The sequence below is a fragment of the Abramis brama genome (genome assembly GCF_963993115.1).
Source record: "Abramis brama genome assembly, chromosome: 7".
Taxonomy (NCBI): domain Eukaryota; kingdom Metazoa; phylum Chordata; class Actinopteri; order Cypriniformes; family Leuciscidae; genus Abramis; species Abramis brama.
The window spans coordinates 29,958,874-29,974,191 of NC_139969.1; the positions used below are offsets into that span (position 1 = coordinate 29,958,874).

General features: G+C 37.4%; 1 protein-coding gene across 3 annotated transcripts in view; it reads left to right on the forward strand.

The window, feature by feature from the left end:
- ripk2 (receptor-interacting serine-threonine kinase 2) overlaps window positions 1-15,318 on the forward strand; it is a 34,767-nt gene that overhangs the window by 13,502 nt on the left and 5,947 nt on the right. For 2 of the 3 annotated variants that reach the window (XM_084119708.1, XM_084119710.1), the window contains 5 exons: window positions 3,398-3,483; window positions 3,660-3,752; window positions 3,863-3,956; window positions 6,226-6,450; window positions 7,975-11,474. In XM_084119708.1, coding sequence (XP_083975834.1) covers window positions 3,398-3,483; window positions 3,660-3,752; window positions 3,863-3,956; window positions 6,226-6,450; window positions 7,975-8,348 — 872 coding nt within the window. In that variant the 3' untranslated portion in view covers window positions 8,349-11,474. Of the gene's footprint in view, window positions 1-3,397; window positions 3,484-3,659; window positions 3,753-3,862; window positions 3,957-6,225; window positions 6,451-7,974; window positions 11,475-15,318 lie in introns of those variants that run through there. The other variant, XM_084119709.1, reaches the window with a different exon arrangement.

Here is a 15,318-nt window from a genome sequence, read left to right on the forward strand (position 1 = left end):
CCATCACTAATCTTCCAACAGCTCTTTAAGTCTTTATGTAAAAATATTTCCCTGAAAGTTAGTTAGAATAGTTTGCAAGAGCGCGATTTTAAACTCAACGAGGCTGTGAAAGCAGACTAGTGGGTAGATGAGTTTTCCTTTTAGTCCCCGACAACCTCTCACATGTGCTGAAAATCAAGTGTTTAATGTTGTGCAGAAGGGGAGTCTGAGAAGCCAGGTTATTCCGGTATATATATTTTTTGTGATATGAAAAATCTGGTAGATTTAGCTATATAGCAGGTGTATGATGAATATTACGATGTTATGATGAACTATATGCCTTTCTCCACTGACATTCTGAGTTGTTGAAAGCATTTCTGATGATTGTAAGAAAGCAGCTCTCTGACTCTGTCTCTGAGATGGCGAACGGGAACATGGTTTGTATAACATTAGCAACACATTATTAGCTGTTTGAAAACATAGTCAAGCAAAATGCTAATCATATTAATTAACTTTGTCGGACGTTGTAAAGAGCGATACTATTGTGCAGCGTTAACCTCAGTAAGTTGGCCGAGCGATTGGCTCTCTGAGCTGGAGTGGAGGCGGGGCAAATTTGCATATTCATGGCTCTGCGTATACCAAATGAAGCAAGGGTGCAGTTACATTTCAAGACATTTTAAGGCATGAAGACATTTTTCACAGGGGGAAAAAAAAAACGTTTAAATGTGTAGTTTTGGTGATCAAAGATGTGTTTTAAGGAATGAAATTATTCTACAGGCGGACTTTAACAACTGCCTTTTTCAAGTCAAGTAAAAGCTTAAACACACTATGTTGTTGAATAAAATGTGAAACATCTTGAAAACCCATTGACTTCAAGATGACTGAACCGGAAGTGATCAAATGCAGAGTTGTTCTTGGTTTTGGCCTACAAAATGGCGTCACCCATGCACAACCCGTTGTGAATGCAACTGGAAGTGAACCACTGTTGATAGTTAGAGAAACATGAACACAGTTAAATTATTGAAAATTAACTTAAAAACTCAGGAGGTAAATATTTTAGGTCAAGTGAGGTTCAGCTGACAAAAAGGTTTAGGAAAGCTTGGTGTATAAATTCACACTTATTAAAGTGTAAGTAATGAGACTTGTTCCCATTAAATTGCTTTCAGAGAGCAGCTCACATTCTTCACATCTGTTGTAATGAATTGACAGCAGCCAAAGGGACAAAATAAAACGCTGCTAGTGCTAATGGTGGTACTTTTTATATATATATATATATATATATATATATATGAAGAGTTTCATTGCAAAACGAGATATATCCATTTTGAGAAATGTTGGTTATTTGACATTATTATTTAAGACATCAACAGTCAAGTTCATTCACAATTTTTTGTACATTAAACTATTACTTGAGCTCAGTGAAGGCCAGGGACACAATATTCTTCAAATCCACGATATTTTTTATTTAATTTTATGTCCATAAATAGTTCATAAATAAGTCAAAAACCATGCCAAAATGCAACATATTTATCTTAACACTGTCAAACATCTTAAATTGGTTAAAAAAAACAATACATCATAAATATATGGAATAGTATATACAAAGATTGATTAATAATAATAAGATTCTGAGTTAGTTTTGGCCAGAACATACACAACATAACAATTTTTTTTTTTTTTTTTTTTTTTTTTTGCAAAACGCTATATATCCACCATAGGCTATATTCTACTACTATAATACCATTAAGAAAAGCTAGTGAATCAATGTTTTGTTTGTGTGTGTGTGTGTGTGTGTGTGTGAGACGTAGCCTACGTACGTGACTGACAGCTCGCCTACAGTATAAACAATTAAATGGTAAACGTTTTTAGCGCAATTTTCCACCGGACAAAATTGCGCTTGTTAACTCATGATTTCTGTTCTGTGCGTCTGTGCGTACCAATCTTGCACTTCTATCTACTCCTCAACCAGACCACCTAGAGACTTCGGGTTTTCGGCATTATGTTAAGGAAGGTCTAATCTCGGGAACGCACAAAAAAAAATCCAGGAAAAGATTTACTATCTCTTAGTGTTGTGATCCCATGAGGTGAGAAAATTGCGCTAAAACACTCACCGAGTTTTTATTACTTGTTTAGTTAGCCTATTGAATCCTCTTTTTAAAAATATATGTTTTTTGTTTTGATATTATCGTTAAATCACTGAGCAAACTCGGAGCACTTCACCGGCGGTGACTCTCTCCTCGCGTGACATCCTGAGCTCGCGCAGCATCCTGAACGTTCTATAGCCTAACCGTTATATCGCACTTTGTAAAGAAACTGGGCTGGCGGATATCGCGTTTTGTGAAAAAATACATTTTGTAGTACGCTTAAAATTTACATTTTTAAATCTTATTAATGGCAGCAATTCACACATAGATTAAGGTACATCTGAACAGTGATTTCCAATAATAAAATCCAAATGTCAAAAAATGGCGTTTATCGCGTTTTGCAACCGAACTCTTCATATATATATATAATGAGTGAATACATCATGAAGGCTTCTTTCAAACAATGTTTTTGTCTTATCCTGAATCACTGTTGTTTGCCTGTAATAAAGTGTTTATATTCAGACTGTTTAAGACCGGGCGGGACGCCAACCGCTGCAGAGTAGTTCAGTTCAGGTCATCTCTATTAATTTCCCAAGGGAAATTTGGTTGCAGCATACAAGCATAAGACAATCCCATACAAACAATACAAACATACAAAACGCATGTTTTCACACAAAAATTACAAAAAAAAAATTAAAGCCGAGGAGATAAATGAATGTCTAAACCGACTTGTTTTACTAATAGGAGTTTTTAAAACGAATACCAGAGGGCAGGAGGTAAAACTCATGGTGCTTGGGGTGGGAATCATTTAACAATATACTCTGGGCTTTTCGCAACACCTGTCTTTGATACAAATGGGCCATACTCATCTGCTGCTTCCCAGTTATTTTACTTCCCTGACTTACAATCCTCTCAAGACAGTTCTTATTTTTCACGTTTACTGTATTAAACCAGCACAACAATGAAAAAGATAAAGCGACTTGTTATAGGATCTATAAAACATACACAACACCTTAGTTTCCTCAAGCAGTAGTATCTCTGCAGCCCCATCATTTTTTATTTTTTTTTCTCCAAATACCAAAGCACTATCTAAAATAGTACTCAAATACTTAAACTGCTCAACACTCTCAGCACCCTCTGGAAAACTCTGGAAAACAGAACAGGTGTAAAGCTAATTAACAAACCACGGGCACAGGGAAAACCACACTAAAACACAATGAACTGACAGAACTAAAGATAATTGTAACAACTCCGGATTCAATGTTCTTCCACTAGACTCGTGCAGTTTTGTTTATTAACTGTAGCTTAATTGCTGCTTTGTCTGTACCTTACAGGCTGTCTTATTGAACTGGAGCCGATGTTGAGAAGATTTGATGAGATTGATGTCTTGGAAGCGGTGTTGGAAGTCAAACGATCAAAGGTGAGTCTTTAAGGGGTTTAGACCGTACATGGATGTATTATGTAAGGAGGATTTTTTTTTTTCATGCCTGTATTAGTCTGGATTTAGTTGGTGGAATTAGTTTGATGTATCTTCAGGTTGTGAGGTCAAAAACGATTGAATGTATTGACATTTTTTTCTTTCCTTCCTTCCATCAGTACATGAGGCCATCAAGCGGTTGCTCATCAACTCAAACAAATGGGAAAAGAATTGAGGAAAAGAGTGTGAAGGAGCAAAACGTCCCTTGGCCAGTAAGTTACTATAGCTATCTCTGTGTTGTTGTTGATTCAGAATTTAACCAGATATGAGAACAGTTTGGGTAGTGAAATGTTTTAAATTTCTTCTTTGTGTTATATCACAGGACAACAGTTCCACATCTGGATCAGGCTCTTGCTCTTGCTCTTCCACAGAAATGTCCCATCCGGGCTTCCTTACCATATCAAATCCCTCTCAAGGCAGGATTCATTTCTTCTAAAAAGGGATAGATCCCTCAAAAAAATGAAAGTCTGCCATCATTTACTCACCTTCATGTTGTTCCCCACTTGGATGACTTAATTTCTTCCATGGAATACAGAATTTTCAGCAATTCTGTATTCCATGGAAGAAATTAAGTCATCCAAGAAAAGTCACAATAGGGCTTTTCACACTTGAAATAGTTAACCCTGGATCATTTTAAACCCTGGGTAAATGGAATCCTGGGTTATCTTGCTTCACGTTTCAAATTGCTCATGCTTAAAGCTGCAGTCTGTAACTTTTTTTGGGTTAAAAATGATCTCAAATAAATTTGAGCAAGTACATAACCAGCCGTGTTCAAAACTATCTGCTTGTCTTAGCTCGATTCAAAACGGTAAGATTGTAATAATGTTTTTAACTCCAGTGGTACTGGTGGATATCAGCGGAGAATTCGAGCATGTCTTCAAGCGTGTCATTACGTCACATCCGTACACATAAAGAAGGTGTCTCGGCTAGTAGGCTATATTGCGTGTGAGGATGTTGGAGGTGGAGATTTATAGCCTTTTCTCACAGCACTTGATATAATTAAACTTACCAATTTGATGGCGGATCCAGAAAGGTTCAAACGACAATCACCAATGACAACTGGAGATTCACCCATTGTAAAATGCAAAAGACTTCGGAGTGGCTACTGAAAAAAAGAGACTGCAACCGGGCCCATGCGAAAACAAGGATAAATATCGGAAGGGTTAAATGTAGTCACGCAATGCTGATAAATTTGCAAGGTTTGACGTGATATGATAAGCGATCGTTAGATTTAATCAGCGCAATTTACTGCAATGCTTTTTTTCTCTTAGTTGGTCAGAACAAAAGTGGATGTTACTTGTTCAGATGACATTTTCCGGTGAAAATTCTAATGTTGGTCATACTTCCAAAAAGTAGAATCTGTGATTGCGAATGACAGTATCCACACCGGCTCGGCGACTGACAGCCGCACATTCTCCTCAAAACATTGGATTCAACCGTGCTGAGGCACAACCCTCGTAAAGTTGATAATTCCGCAAATAACTGCAATTGCAGATTTCGAACAGAGATGGCGACAAAGAGGAAAAACTACGGACTGCAGCTTTAACCTGGGTTAACAATTATTCCTGGCTATTCTTAAAGGGATAGTTCACCCAAAAATGAAAATTCTGTCAATAATTACTCAAATGCGTAAGACTTTCATTCATCTTCTGAACACATATATATCTTTTTGATGAAATCTGAGATCTCTGTTTGATCTCTCATTGACAGCTACGCAACTGAAACTTTGACTCTTCACAACATTCATAAAGAGATGAACTTGACCGGTTTAGTCAAAATTTTCTGAAGAGACTTGATCGCTTCATTTGAAGAACAGATTGAATTTAGGCTTTTATTCACATATAAACATTGATCAGTGAACATAAACAGAAGCTCAACCAAACCTGCTTGACGCGCGAGAACAAACCATATGGATTAGTTTTATGATCTCTTTATGAACTTTTTGAAGCGTCAAAGTGGTAGTTACATAGCTGTCTATGGAGGGACAGAAGATTTCATTAAAAAAAATCTTAATTTGTGTTCCGAAGATGAACACAAGTCTTGCAGGTTTGAATCAACATGACGGTGAACACATTAATGACAGAATTTAAGCTCTCATTTCCCACTCTGCATTCCTAAATCCTGGGTTTACATTATTATTTGCCAGTTTGCTTTGTCAGTGTCATTGATTGAAAAAATGCAGCATGCAACCTGTTTACATAAAGGATCTAGCGTTGTGCATCCTCTTATTAAATTTTCTCCTGAATAGACTTTTCGAACTATAAAGATAAGAATTCAATTTTCTATTCTTCGCGTCAATTCACGTGTTTTCCATCACCATTTTGACATTTTTACCTGCTGAAACAACTGTTTATTCAATGCAGAGTGTTTCTATGACTGAGGCTGTTATCTTCTGACACGTAACATGTGAATATGTAGCACGCGATTGGCTGTCGGTTGCTAAGCATCTAGCTTTAACATTTGAGCAACGCAAAAGTGGTGCTATAACCCCGGGTAAAAGTGCTAACCCTGCTTCTAAATTACAAGTGGTGTTTAGAATGACAATAACCCAGGGTTAACCACAGTGTGAAAAACCCTAATGAGTAAATGATGACAAAATATTGGGGTTGATGCTCTTTATATTCTGCTTTTTGTATTTTTTTTTAAATTGGTTTGTTTATTGTAGCCATTTTATATCATCAACAGGTGTGTCAAGTGCTCAGGCTGGTCCACAGCCATCGTTAATATCGCTTCCACTTGATCCTCCAAAGCCTCTAATGGACCACTGCTCTCGAAACAACCTCAGCGCTGAAAACCCGACGGCGCAGCTCGTGTCCGACCTCAACATACCATTTAAACCACATGCGCCTCAGAGTGAAAGTGATCTGGCTCTTGTCATACAACCCCTCACTCTGCAGTCATACCCACAAGGTAACCACACCTGTTAGCCACAACCTAAACAGGGCCGAATAATCTGCAGTTTATTTTACAAAGTTGCTGCACTCTCTCTGACAATTTTTTTTAATAAAAGTGGTCACTGGGGTGAAACACCCCAAAAGGTACACCTTTGTACCTAAAGAGTGCATATTAGTACCTTAAAGGTACAAATTGGTACCAAAAGCATACATAGTACCTAAATAGTACATATTAGAACCTTTTTAAAGGATAGTGTTTGAGATCAACTTGTTTCAGAGTAGGGCTGGGTGATATGACTGTTAGTTAGTTATGAAAATAATCCCATAATTTGCTCACCCTCAAGTCATCCTAGGTGTATATGACTTTCTTCTTTCAGCCAAACACAGTTGGAGTTATATTAAAAAATATCCTGGCTCTTCAGAGCTTTATAATGGGAGTGAATAGTAACTGAGATTTTGATGCCCAGAAAAGCACATCCATCCATCATAAAAGTAATCCATTCGGCTCCAGGGGTTTAATGAAGGCCCTCTGAAGCGAAGCGGTTTTGTAAGAAAAATATCCATATAAACCATAATCACTTGCTTCCGCTAACGGCCGTACGCGAGTCTAGTTCTGGCGGAAGAGTGACCTCTGACCCGACGCATGATGTATTGACGAACGCGGAGGCGCAGAGGAAAACAAGACACCGGTCACGAATTACAAGTCTAAAACGAGAATTTTTGACGAGAAATGTCGGAGGAGCTTGAGTTTGTTGCCCAGCCCTTACTGTTTGAACCGCAAGAGGCGTCAAAGCTTACGCTGCACCTACATCCTACGTCATGTGTCAGGTCAGAGGTCACTCTTCCACCGGAACTAAACTTGCGTACGACCTTTACCGGAAGCCAGTGATTATAGTTTAGAAAGTTATAAGTATGGATATTTTTCTTACAAAACTGCATCGGTTCGCTTCAGAAGGCTTTTATCAACCCCCGCAGAGCCGTATGGATTACTTTTATGATGGATGGATGCACTTTTTTTGGGGCTTCAAAATCTCAGGTACCATTCACTCCCATTATAAAGCATTTACTCCCGAATAAAAGCTATTTATTTCGATCTGCAGTTTAATAAAAGTTGATAATAGGTCAAATTAAAAAGTACCCTATGCCTAACTGGTCCTGTTTCCAGTGTTGGCAGCTCCATTAAGTAGCCTGTTGGTAGCGTTGAACTAGACTAATAAAATGTTTGAATTTCTTCTTTTTCTGAATAAATAAAGCAGTAGTTTTATTTCGTTCTAACCAGTAACTTTCGTAACTAACCTTTTGTAAGGAGACATCTGGAGCCGGAATGAAAATAATAGCTTGCTTTTTTTTTTTTGCTCAAACAAACCAATTCACTTTGAATCCCTGATATTTCGGATATTGCAACATTTTTAAAGGCGATTTATAGATAAAATATGTTTTACATATCACCCAGCACTAGTACAGAGTAGCAGCACTTTTGACATCCCTTGATTCAGGCTCTTCTTAATGTCCACCTCCTGCTCCTGACTTGTCTTTGCAGATTTTGTCACACCATTGGACTTTCAAGGACCGGCGGCTCGCTGGATCGCTGCTCGAAGGGAGGAGGTTGTGCGGCAGATGACGGAGGCGTGTCTCAATCAGAGTTTAGACGCTCTGTTGTCTCGTGAGCTGCTGATGCGTGAGGACTACGAACTGGTCGTAAACCAAGCCACACGCACCGCCAAAGTGCGGAAGCTTCTGGACACTTGCGAGCGGCACAGCGAGGAGTTCTGCCGTGTGGTGGTGAGGAAGCTCCAGGACAATAAACAGATGGGCCTGCAGCCCTTCCCTGAACTCAGCACCACCAGCCCTCCTCCACCGCCGTATACCGCCCCCTTAATCACCAACTCCTTCAACACCACACGAAACTTCTGACCGTCTCCCAGCTCCCAATCACTGCTCTTGAACCGGAGCTCTGTGAGTCCTCCTTTCAGTTAAGGATGGTTCCCGTTCACACGCTCTTGCATTTGTTTGTGCTGCTTGGCCGATACTTTTGTGTGCCTGGACAAGTGCTCGGTGGTTAAGGTGTTGGTACCTATGACGCACTTTGTTTGGTATCAGCTTGAACAGTTGCTTTACACGCATCGTACAAGACCGACTTTGGTCAGATAATTATTTAGCTCGTATTGACTTCTTACATAGTGGTTGTTGAATCACTGACTCAATGCCTAAGTTCTTGATGAAAGGGGCGTGAACCCAAGCAGTGGTTTCAAAATGTCACGTTTAAACCTTTATTCCAGCCATAGAAAGAAAAAGCAGTGAAACATCCAAGCAATCAATCATATGTTGTCATTTGCACCTTCCACGCCTGCAAATTTAGTAAAATACTTGACTTGAATTAAGTTGTAAAGAAAGACACACCCTCCTGTTACACGTTCAGACTTGTGTGAAAAAATTGTGTGAATCAGCAGTTTCGGTCTTCCATTTGGTAAACCAGTGCTTGTTCTTCCCACAGTGGCACTCAAAGTCAGGTCTGAGGGTTGTTTCGCCATGCGTTTAATGCTGGGTCAGGGTTAGTCTGCCATGTGGTGGACGTTTTGCAGATCTAGAATATCACAGGGTTGAGGCTGCGAGGAAAGGATGGTACTGTGTGTTCAGTGGGTTATAGATTGAAAACAAAAATCAAATGAGTCTTAAGAATTAGACATGACCTTGAACCTTGCCACAAAACAACTTTTTCGTCAGATTAAGTCGAGTTTGATCAGGTATGTTGTTCATTTAGTGGCTTTTTTTTATTTGCATCGCATTAAATGAGAAGTCTACACAAACTAAAATCAATTCGCACACCAATGGTTTAATGGTTTGGCCTTAAAGGGATTGTTCACCCAAAAATGAAAGATCTGTTATCCATTACTCACCCTCATGTCATTCCAAACATATATGACTTTCTGTTTTTCTTTTTTGAGTAATGGTTTTTTTTTTGGCCTTGCAATGAAAGTCAAATGTGTCAAAACCAAAACCACATTGGGCCCCGTTAAATTAATTGTATGGACAAAAAACAGAGAGATTGTTTAAAATATCTTCTTTTATTAGGAAAAAGTCACACCGGTTTGGAACTAAATGAGGCGAGTAAATGATAACCGAATTTTCATTTTGGAGTGAACTATGCCTTTTAAAATAATACAGGGTGCCAACAAGTTAGCTTAGCTTAATTTTTTCAAGATTTTTGTGGTCTTTTGAAGGATTTGTAGAATTATATTTTGTTTTTTTGCCCAGATGCCAATAACAGACCCTTACCAGACTTTTTTTTTTTTTTTTCATTGAGCCAATCAGGTGTCCTTCTTTTATTGCCTTTACTTTTGTATAGTGAGTCCTGTAGCATCCTATTCACAAGCAATATTAGACCGCACATACGATGAAGACAAAGCAACCCAGGCAGAATGAGGCGGTACGCTAGAGTCTATAATAGAGTTCATACAAACTTGCCACACTCAGTCACACTTCTTCTTGTTCTCATGTCAGTCAAGAACATTAACTCAATATTAAACGGTCTAATAATCGGTGACCTCACTTGCTTGTGCTTATCGAACCATATGCGGCCCAAAGTGTCTTGGATTAGTTACTTCTCAGTAAATATTGTGCCATCTACTGTATGTAGCCTAGTTTGCACTGGTTACCATTGACACCAGATGTAGCAGCAGACAATAGGACCTTTTACAGCACTTTCATTACATAAAACAGGCTTAAGTATGAAGTAACTGTATTAAATATACTGATGCTTACATCACAGCTGGATAGATTTTGAGGAAAGCTACTGGAAAGATGCTTTTATCAAGAAAAAAAATGATATCGAGTGACTGTTTATACAAACATTGCCAGTTTAGATCAGCAGTTGTCTTTTGAAAATTTTATTTCCAAAATGAATACGCTTCAGATGCAGTGTTATAAGTTATTTAGAAACCAAACCAAAGGGAATGCCAAGAGTTAGCACTGTAAATATGGGCTCTTCAAGCAGAACACAAATAGAAATTCTTGATACTGAATTCAATTTGTGGCAATGCTTTGATCGTTGACGTTTTTTAGATTTTTTTGCGTGACCCATGAGCTTGATGAGCATTTTATAAATGTTTTGCTATTCCACTGTTCTGTCTTTTTTTAGTTTTGTTTTAAGTCATTGAATTCCAATGTGTCCGCGCTGTAACTTCCCCTCTGTGCAAATAGATGTTGTTTTGGAGGCCTTGTCGTCGCAGAGGTGACGTATTTTCCCTAGATTGATTACATCGTTTGTCCCTGGAATGTCCTTAAATTGGTTGTTTTTTCGTGTTTCCTTCTCTAAATCGGTTTTGATTTCGGTGGGTGTCGGATAAAGACCTCGCTGATTAGAAATTGACTCAAAGGGTGAAACCAGTTGGTGTTTGATGTCATTGACTAAGAATCAGTTTTTTAGTTCTCGTTTGATTTTTTTTTTTTTTTATGTTGACTCTTCCAGGGTTTGGGACCATTTACTATATAAAGAGTATGTCCTGTGATTGTTTTGTATTTATTTATAGTCATCACTAATCTTTAGTGATTTTTACATGCATCTTAAGTGGTTTGTAATGGGTTGTTGTGTTCTTTTTATATAGTTTTGAAAATATCACTTTCTTCTAAGTGCTGTGCCAATCCAGTGATGCTATGAGGCTGAATGCATCTTTAGATTATGCTTAATATACTTTAGCACACATCTTAGCAATATATCAGCCAAATACTGTATTGCCTAATGGCCTGTTTTGGATGTAGAAAATGTTGCAATTTCATTCATATTACATTTACAATTGTTATTTAAACCACACAGGCTAGGGATTTATTTGAAATGACTATTACGGATATCTATCAATGTTCATTTTTGCCTCGGAGACTTAAGAACCTAAATCAATGTCTATCAGATATAAAATGACAATAATGTATAGGTGTATGTAGCAGTGTACGTGTAGCATACATCTGTGCTATGGTACTATATGAGGAACTTCCATAAAAATGGGAAATTTTTAAGTGTTATTAAAATGTGTTGAATTTCCTGAATCTGTGGGTTTTCTTGTTTGTGTGTTTCTGAAACCCCTCTATGCCAGAACTGTGTGAACATGATAGCTGGTACTAATCTGACCTCTCTCAACAATAGTGTGAGACAGTTTACAGACCGCTATATTACACACTGCATGAAAGGTAATATTCGCACCTTAAGACGGAGCCATTGGTTTATTAGGATTTACTTTTAGCTTTGAAATGCTCCATGAACTCCTCTTAAACAAAGATACTGTATGTAAGAGTCCTAAAATAAGCAGTGAAACTCAGTCATTTTTGAAGAGTTAGTAGGCACCTAAATTTCACAGGTTCACAATGTATATTTTCAATTTGTGAATATGACCCCAGATATCATAGAAACCAGGTGTGCTGTGCAAGGCAACCACCATAACAACCTAGAAAACACTCGATAAAGATTAAATAATGCAGATGCAGGTAAGAGAACTGCTTGTGTACCATGTATGTATGTATGTATGTATGTATGTATGATATATATATTATACACTTGCAATTAGATTATATAATATTAAATTTTAAAATGCTCATAATCAGATTCCAGTTACAGTATTTTTGATTACATGATCCCTAATTACACTCCCTAATTCTTCATTTTTCATGTTTTAACATGAAACACGTTTAGTATTTTAGCAGCTGCATATCGGGAAAAACTCCTGACAAACACAATATTATTTGAATTATCGCTCAGTGAATCATTTAACCCTGTATTGCTGTCTTTTTGGAAGCTTTTTTCTTTCAAACATTTTTTATTATTTTTATAACTTTAATTTTATATTTTTAAATATAAATATGATTTAATTCGCTTTTCATTAAACTCACAAACCCCCTGCAGAACCCCGGTTTGGGAAACCCTGACATAATTTAATGCACTTCATGTTTTTCATAACAAAGAATAGAATAGAATTTCTTTTTCTTTGTATGTTATATCAATCTGGTACAGTATTATCCTATTCAATTCTATGTAAGAAACGAGTCAGGTCAAAAGTTGAAATTACCTGAAATGTGTAATGTAATGGATTGTTTTACTAACTAAAATTTGTCGTGTATATATTTATATATCACTGTTTAAAAGTTTGGTGTCAGTAATATATATATTTTTTGTTTTTGAAAAGTATCTTATGCTCAGATACAAGTGCAAACTGTAATATTGTGAAATATTACAGTTTAAAATAACTGTTTTCTATTTTAATATATTTTAAAATGTAAATTCAAAGCTGAATTTTCTGCATCATTACTCCAGGTGTCAGTGTCACATGATCCTTCAGAAATCATTCTAATATGCTGATTTGATGCTCAAGAAACATTTCTTATTATCAATGTTGGAAACAGTTGTGCTGCTTAATTTTTTTATGGAAACCATGATTTCTATTTGAAGCGTCTTTCAATTTCTATATTTACAGTCTTTTTGATCGATTTAATGCACCCTTACTGAATAAAATTAACTAAAATTAACAAAATCTTACTGACCCCAAAGAGTGGTGTCTATGTAGGCCTGCACTTCTCGTTGTGTGTGAATCTGGTGACAAACAGTGGTTCTTTGTCAACCAATCAGTTTTTGCGGGGAAAAAAAGTGTGTTCACTGAACTTGTGGTCAACTGGAGCTCTGCCTCCACCTCTTACCTTACGATGTCCCCGTTTTTCTAAGTAAAACATTTCTTAGTAGCTATGTGAACCGGTTTGAAGAAGTCCTCTTCTGAGAACTCCTAATCATGAGGTGATAAATCCTTCTGAATAAAGGCCCTGGTCACTAAATATGTCTCCTGTATTGTAAATCTATGGGATTTTTCACCAGTTTTATCATCAGTCAGGGAAAAATGCTCATTGTGGATTTGTTAAATAAGTATCTCCTCAAGATCCACAAGCTGAGGTGTCGTCGCATGAACTGAAGAACGAGTTGCGCAAGATTAATTCTTGCAGTCAGAGCGTTCATAATGTGCATTAGTAATGGTGCTGCTCGCCTAAGCAAACACCTCTAGTAAAGGGGAAGCAGTCTGTCTTTACACTGAATTCTAGAGGTAGAGCTGAAACAGATCCGATAACAAAGACTTTCTTTAGTTCAAGTGGGTTTTGCTGAGCTACTTTTACAGTCAATAGGAGGGGCCAGGCATTCTCTCTCTCTCTCTCTCTCTCTCTCTCTCTCTCTCTCTCTCTCTCTCTCTCTCTCTCTCTCTCTCTCTCACTTCTGGTGTGACTGTTGGGACTGTGAGCGGAATATGGGTAAAGGAAATGTTTGTCCCGATTAACCCACTATCCGCTCCAGCAACAAAAATAACGATTTCGAATGTCCCACCTTTTATTAGTAATGATGTCATAACGAAAGAGTTGCTAAGATTTGGAAAAATAGCAAGTCCAGTGAGAATGATTCCTTTAGGCTGTAAAAACATCGCGCTTAAACACGTACACGTACACACGTATATATGTATAATACACAGGATATGTATACCAGTGGTGTAGTCTAGTTTTTTGTAGTGAGTATACTGTAATATACCCCCCCCCCCCCCCCCCCCCGCCTCCCCGCCTCATACTCACCCATCCCAGACCGTCACCCCACCACACTCACTAATGCATACAGTATGCATCGACATGTAATTGAGAGCATTATGAAATATTAGGTGTTATCAACATGTCAATTTATTATAAGCAACATAAGACTTTAACAGCCAATGACATTTACAGCTGGGGAGACTGGACTGATTTTCTAGTGTTAATCACCATCTAACTCAGCCAGTTAAGAGCTACATTTAGCCTTAGATGTTATATGAATATGGCCCCTGAAGCACAGGTTTTATCAGCTGACAATTAAAAAAAATAATAATAAAATAAACATTATAGGCACAAAGCTTACTCTTTAAATTAAAACATGTATGAAAACTTCTGTGATATTCCCTTAAAATAACGTTTTAATAGATTTTATTATTATTATTATTATTATTATTATTTTTATTCATTTTACTGTGCAATTTCTTTCTAATTTCTTTGAGTTAGACCAAACTTTTATTTTGGTGTGTTGTAGACATTTGAGTTTCTGTGTGTTTAAATAAACTATTATTATTATTATTATTATTATTATTAGGCCTACTTGAAGTATACTAAACTGTGCAATAGTAATATATTTCTGTTATAATTTCTTCAAGTTATACCGAACTTTTATTTTGACAGGTTGTCGTAAAGACATAACAGTTTATGTGTTTGTATATGAAACGAATGAATGACTTTTATCAAATGAAATGGTGAAATTCTCGTGAAGTGACTCTCATAGCAGCTCTACGATGAAGTGCACATGTAGTAGCTCATGTCTCAATACAGTGAAACGTTGAAAACACCACGAGCGTGATCACGCGTGCTTCAGTGTGTGTGTGTGTGTGTGTGTGTGTGTGTAGTGGAGCACACACTGAGCGCTCATTCATCCCAGAGACGCGGAGAACAATTGCAGTCTCTTTTAACTTTAATATTCACAGACACTAGTCCATATCGAGATTTGATTCATTGTACAGCCCTACTTTTGATTTATTCATTCAAAAATAGCCAAATTCGGTGACGTTCGCTTAGAAAGCTCCATTTGTGACTGGATTCCGCGATTCGGTGTCGCTTCGCAAACACAGACGGGGTGAATTTATGAATGAAAGTGAAAGTTCTGACACAAAACGAAGTTGTTACGTATCCTCACGATTTTTTAAGTGGGTATACGGAAATCCTTGGCCTTTTCTAGTGGGTATACGGCGTATACCTGCGTATCACGTAGACTACACCACTGATGTATACTCTTGAACAGATCAATTCTTTTTTAGATGAAACAAAAGGAAAAACAGGTGTAGAAGTCAGTGAT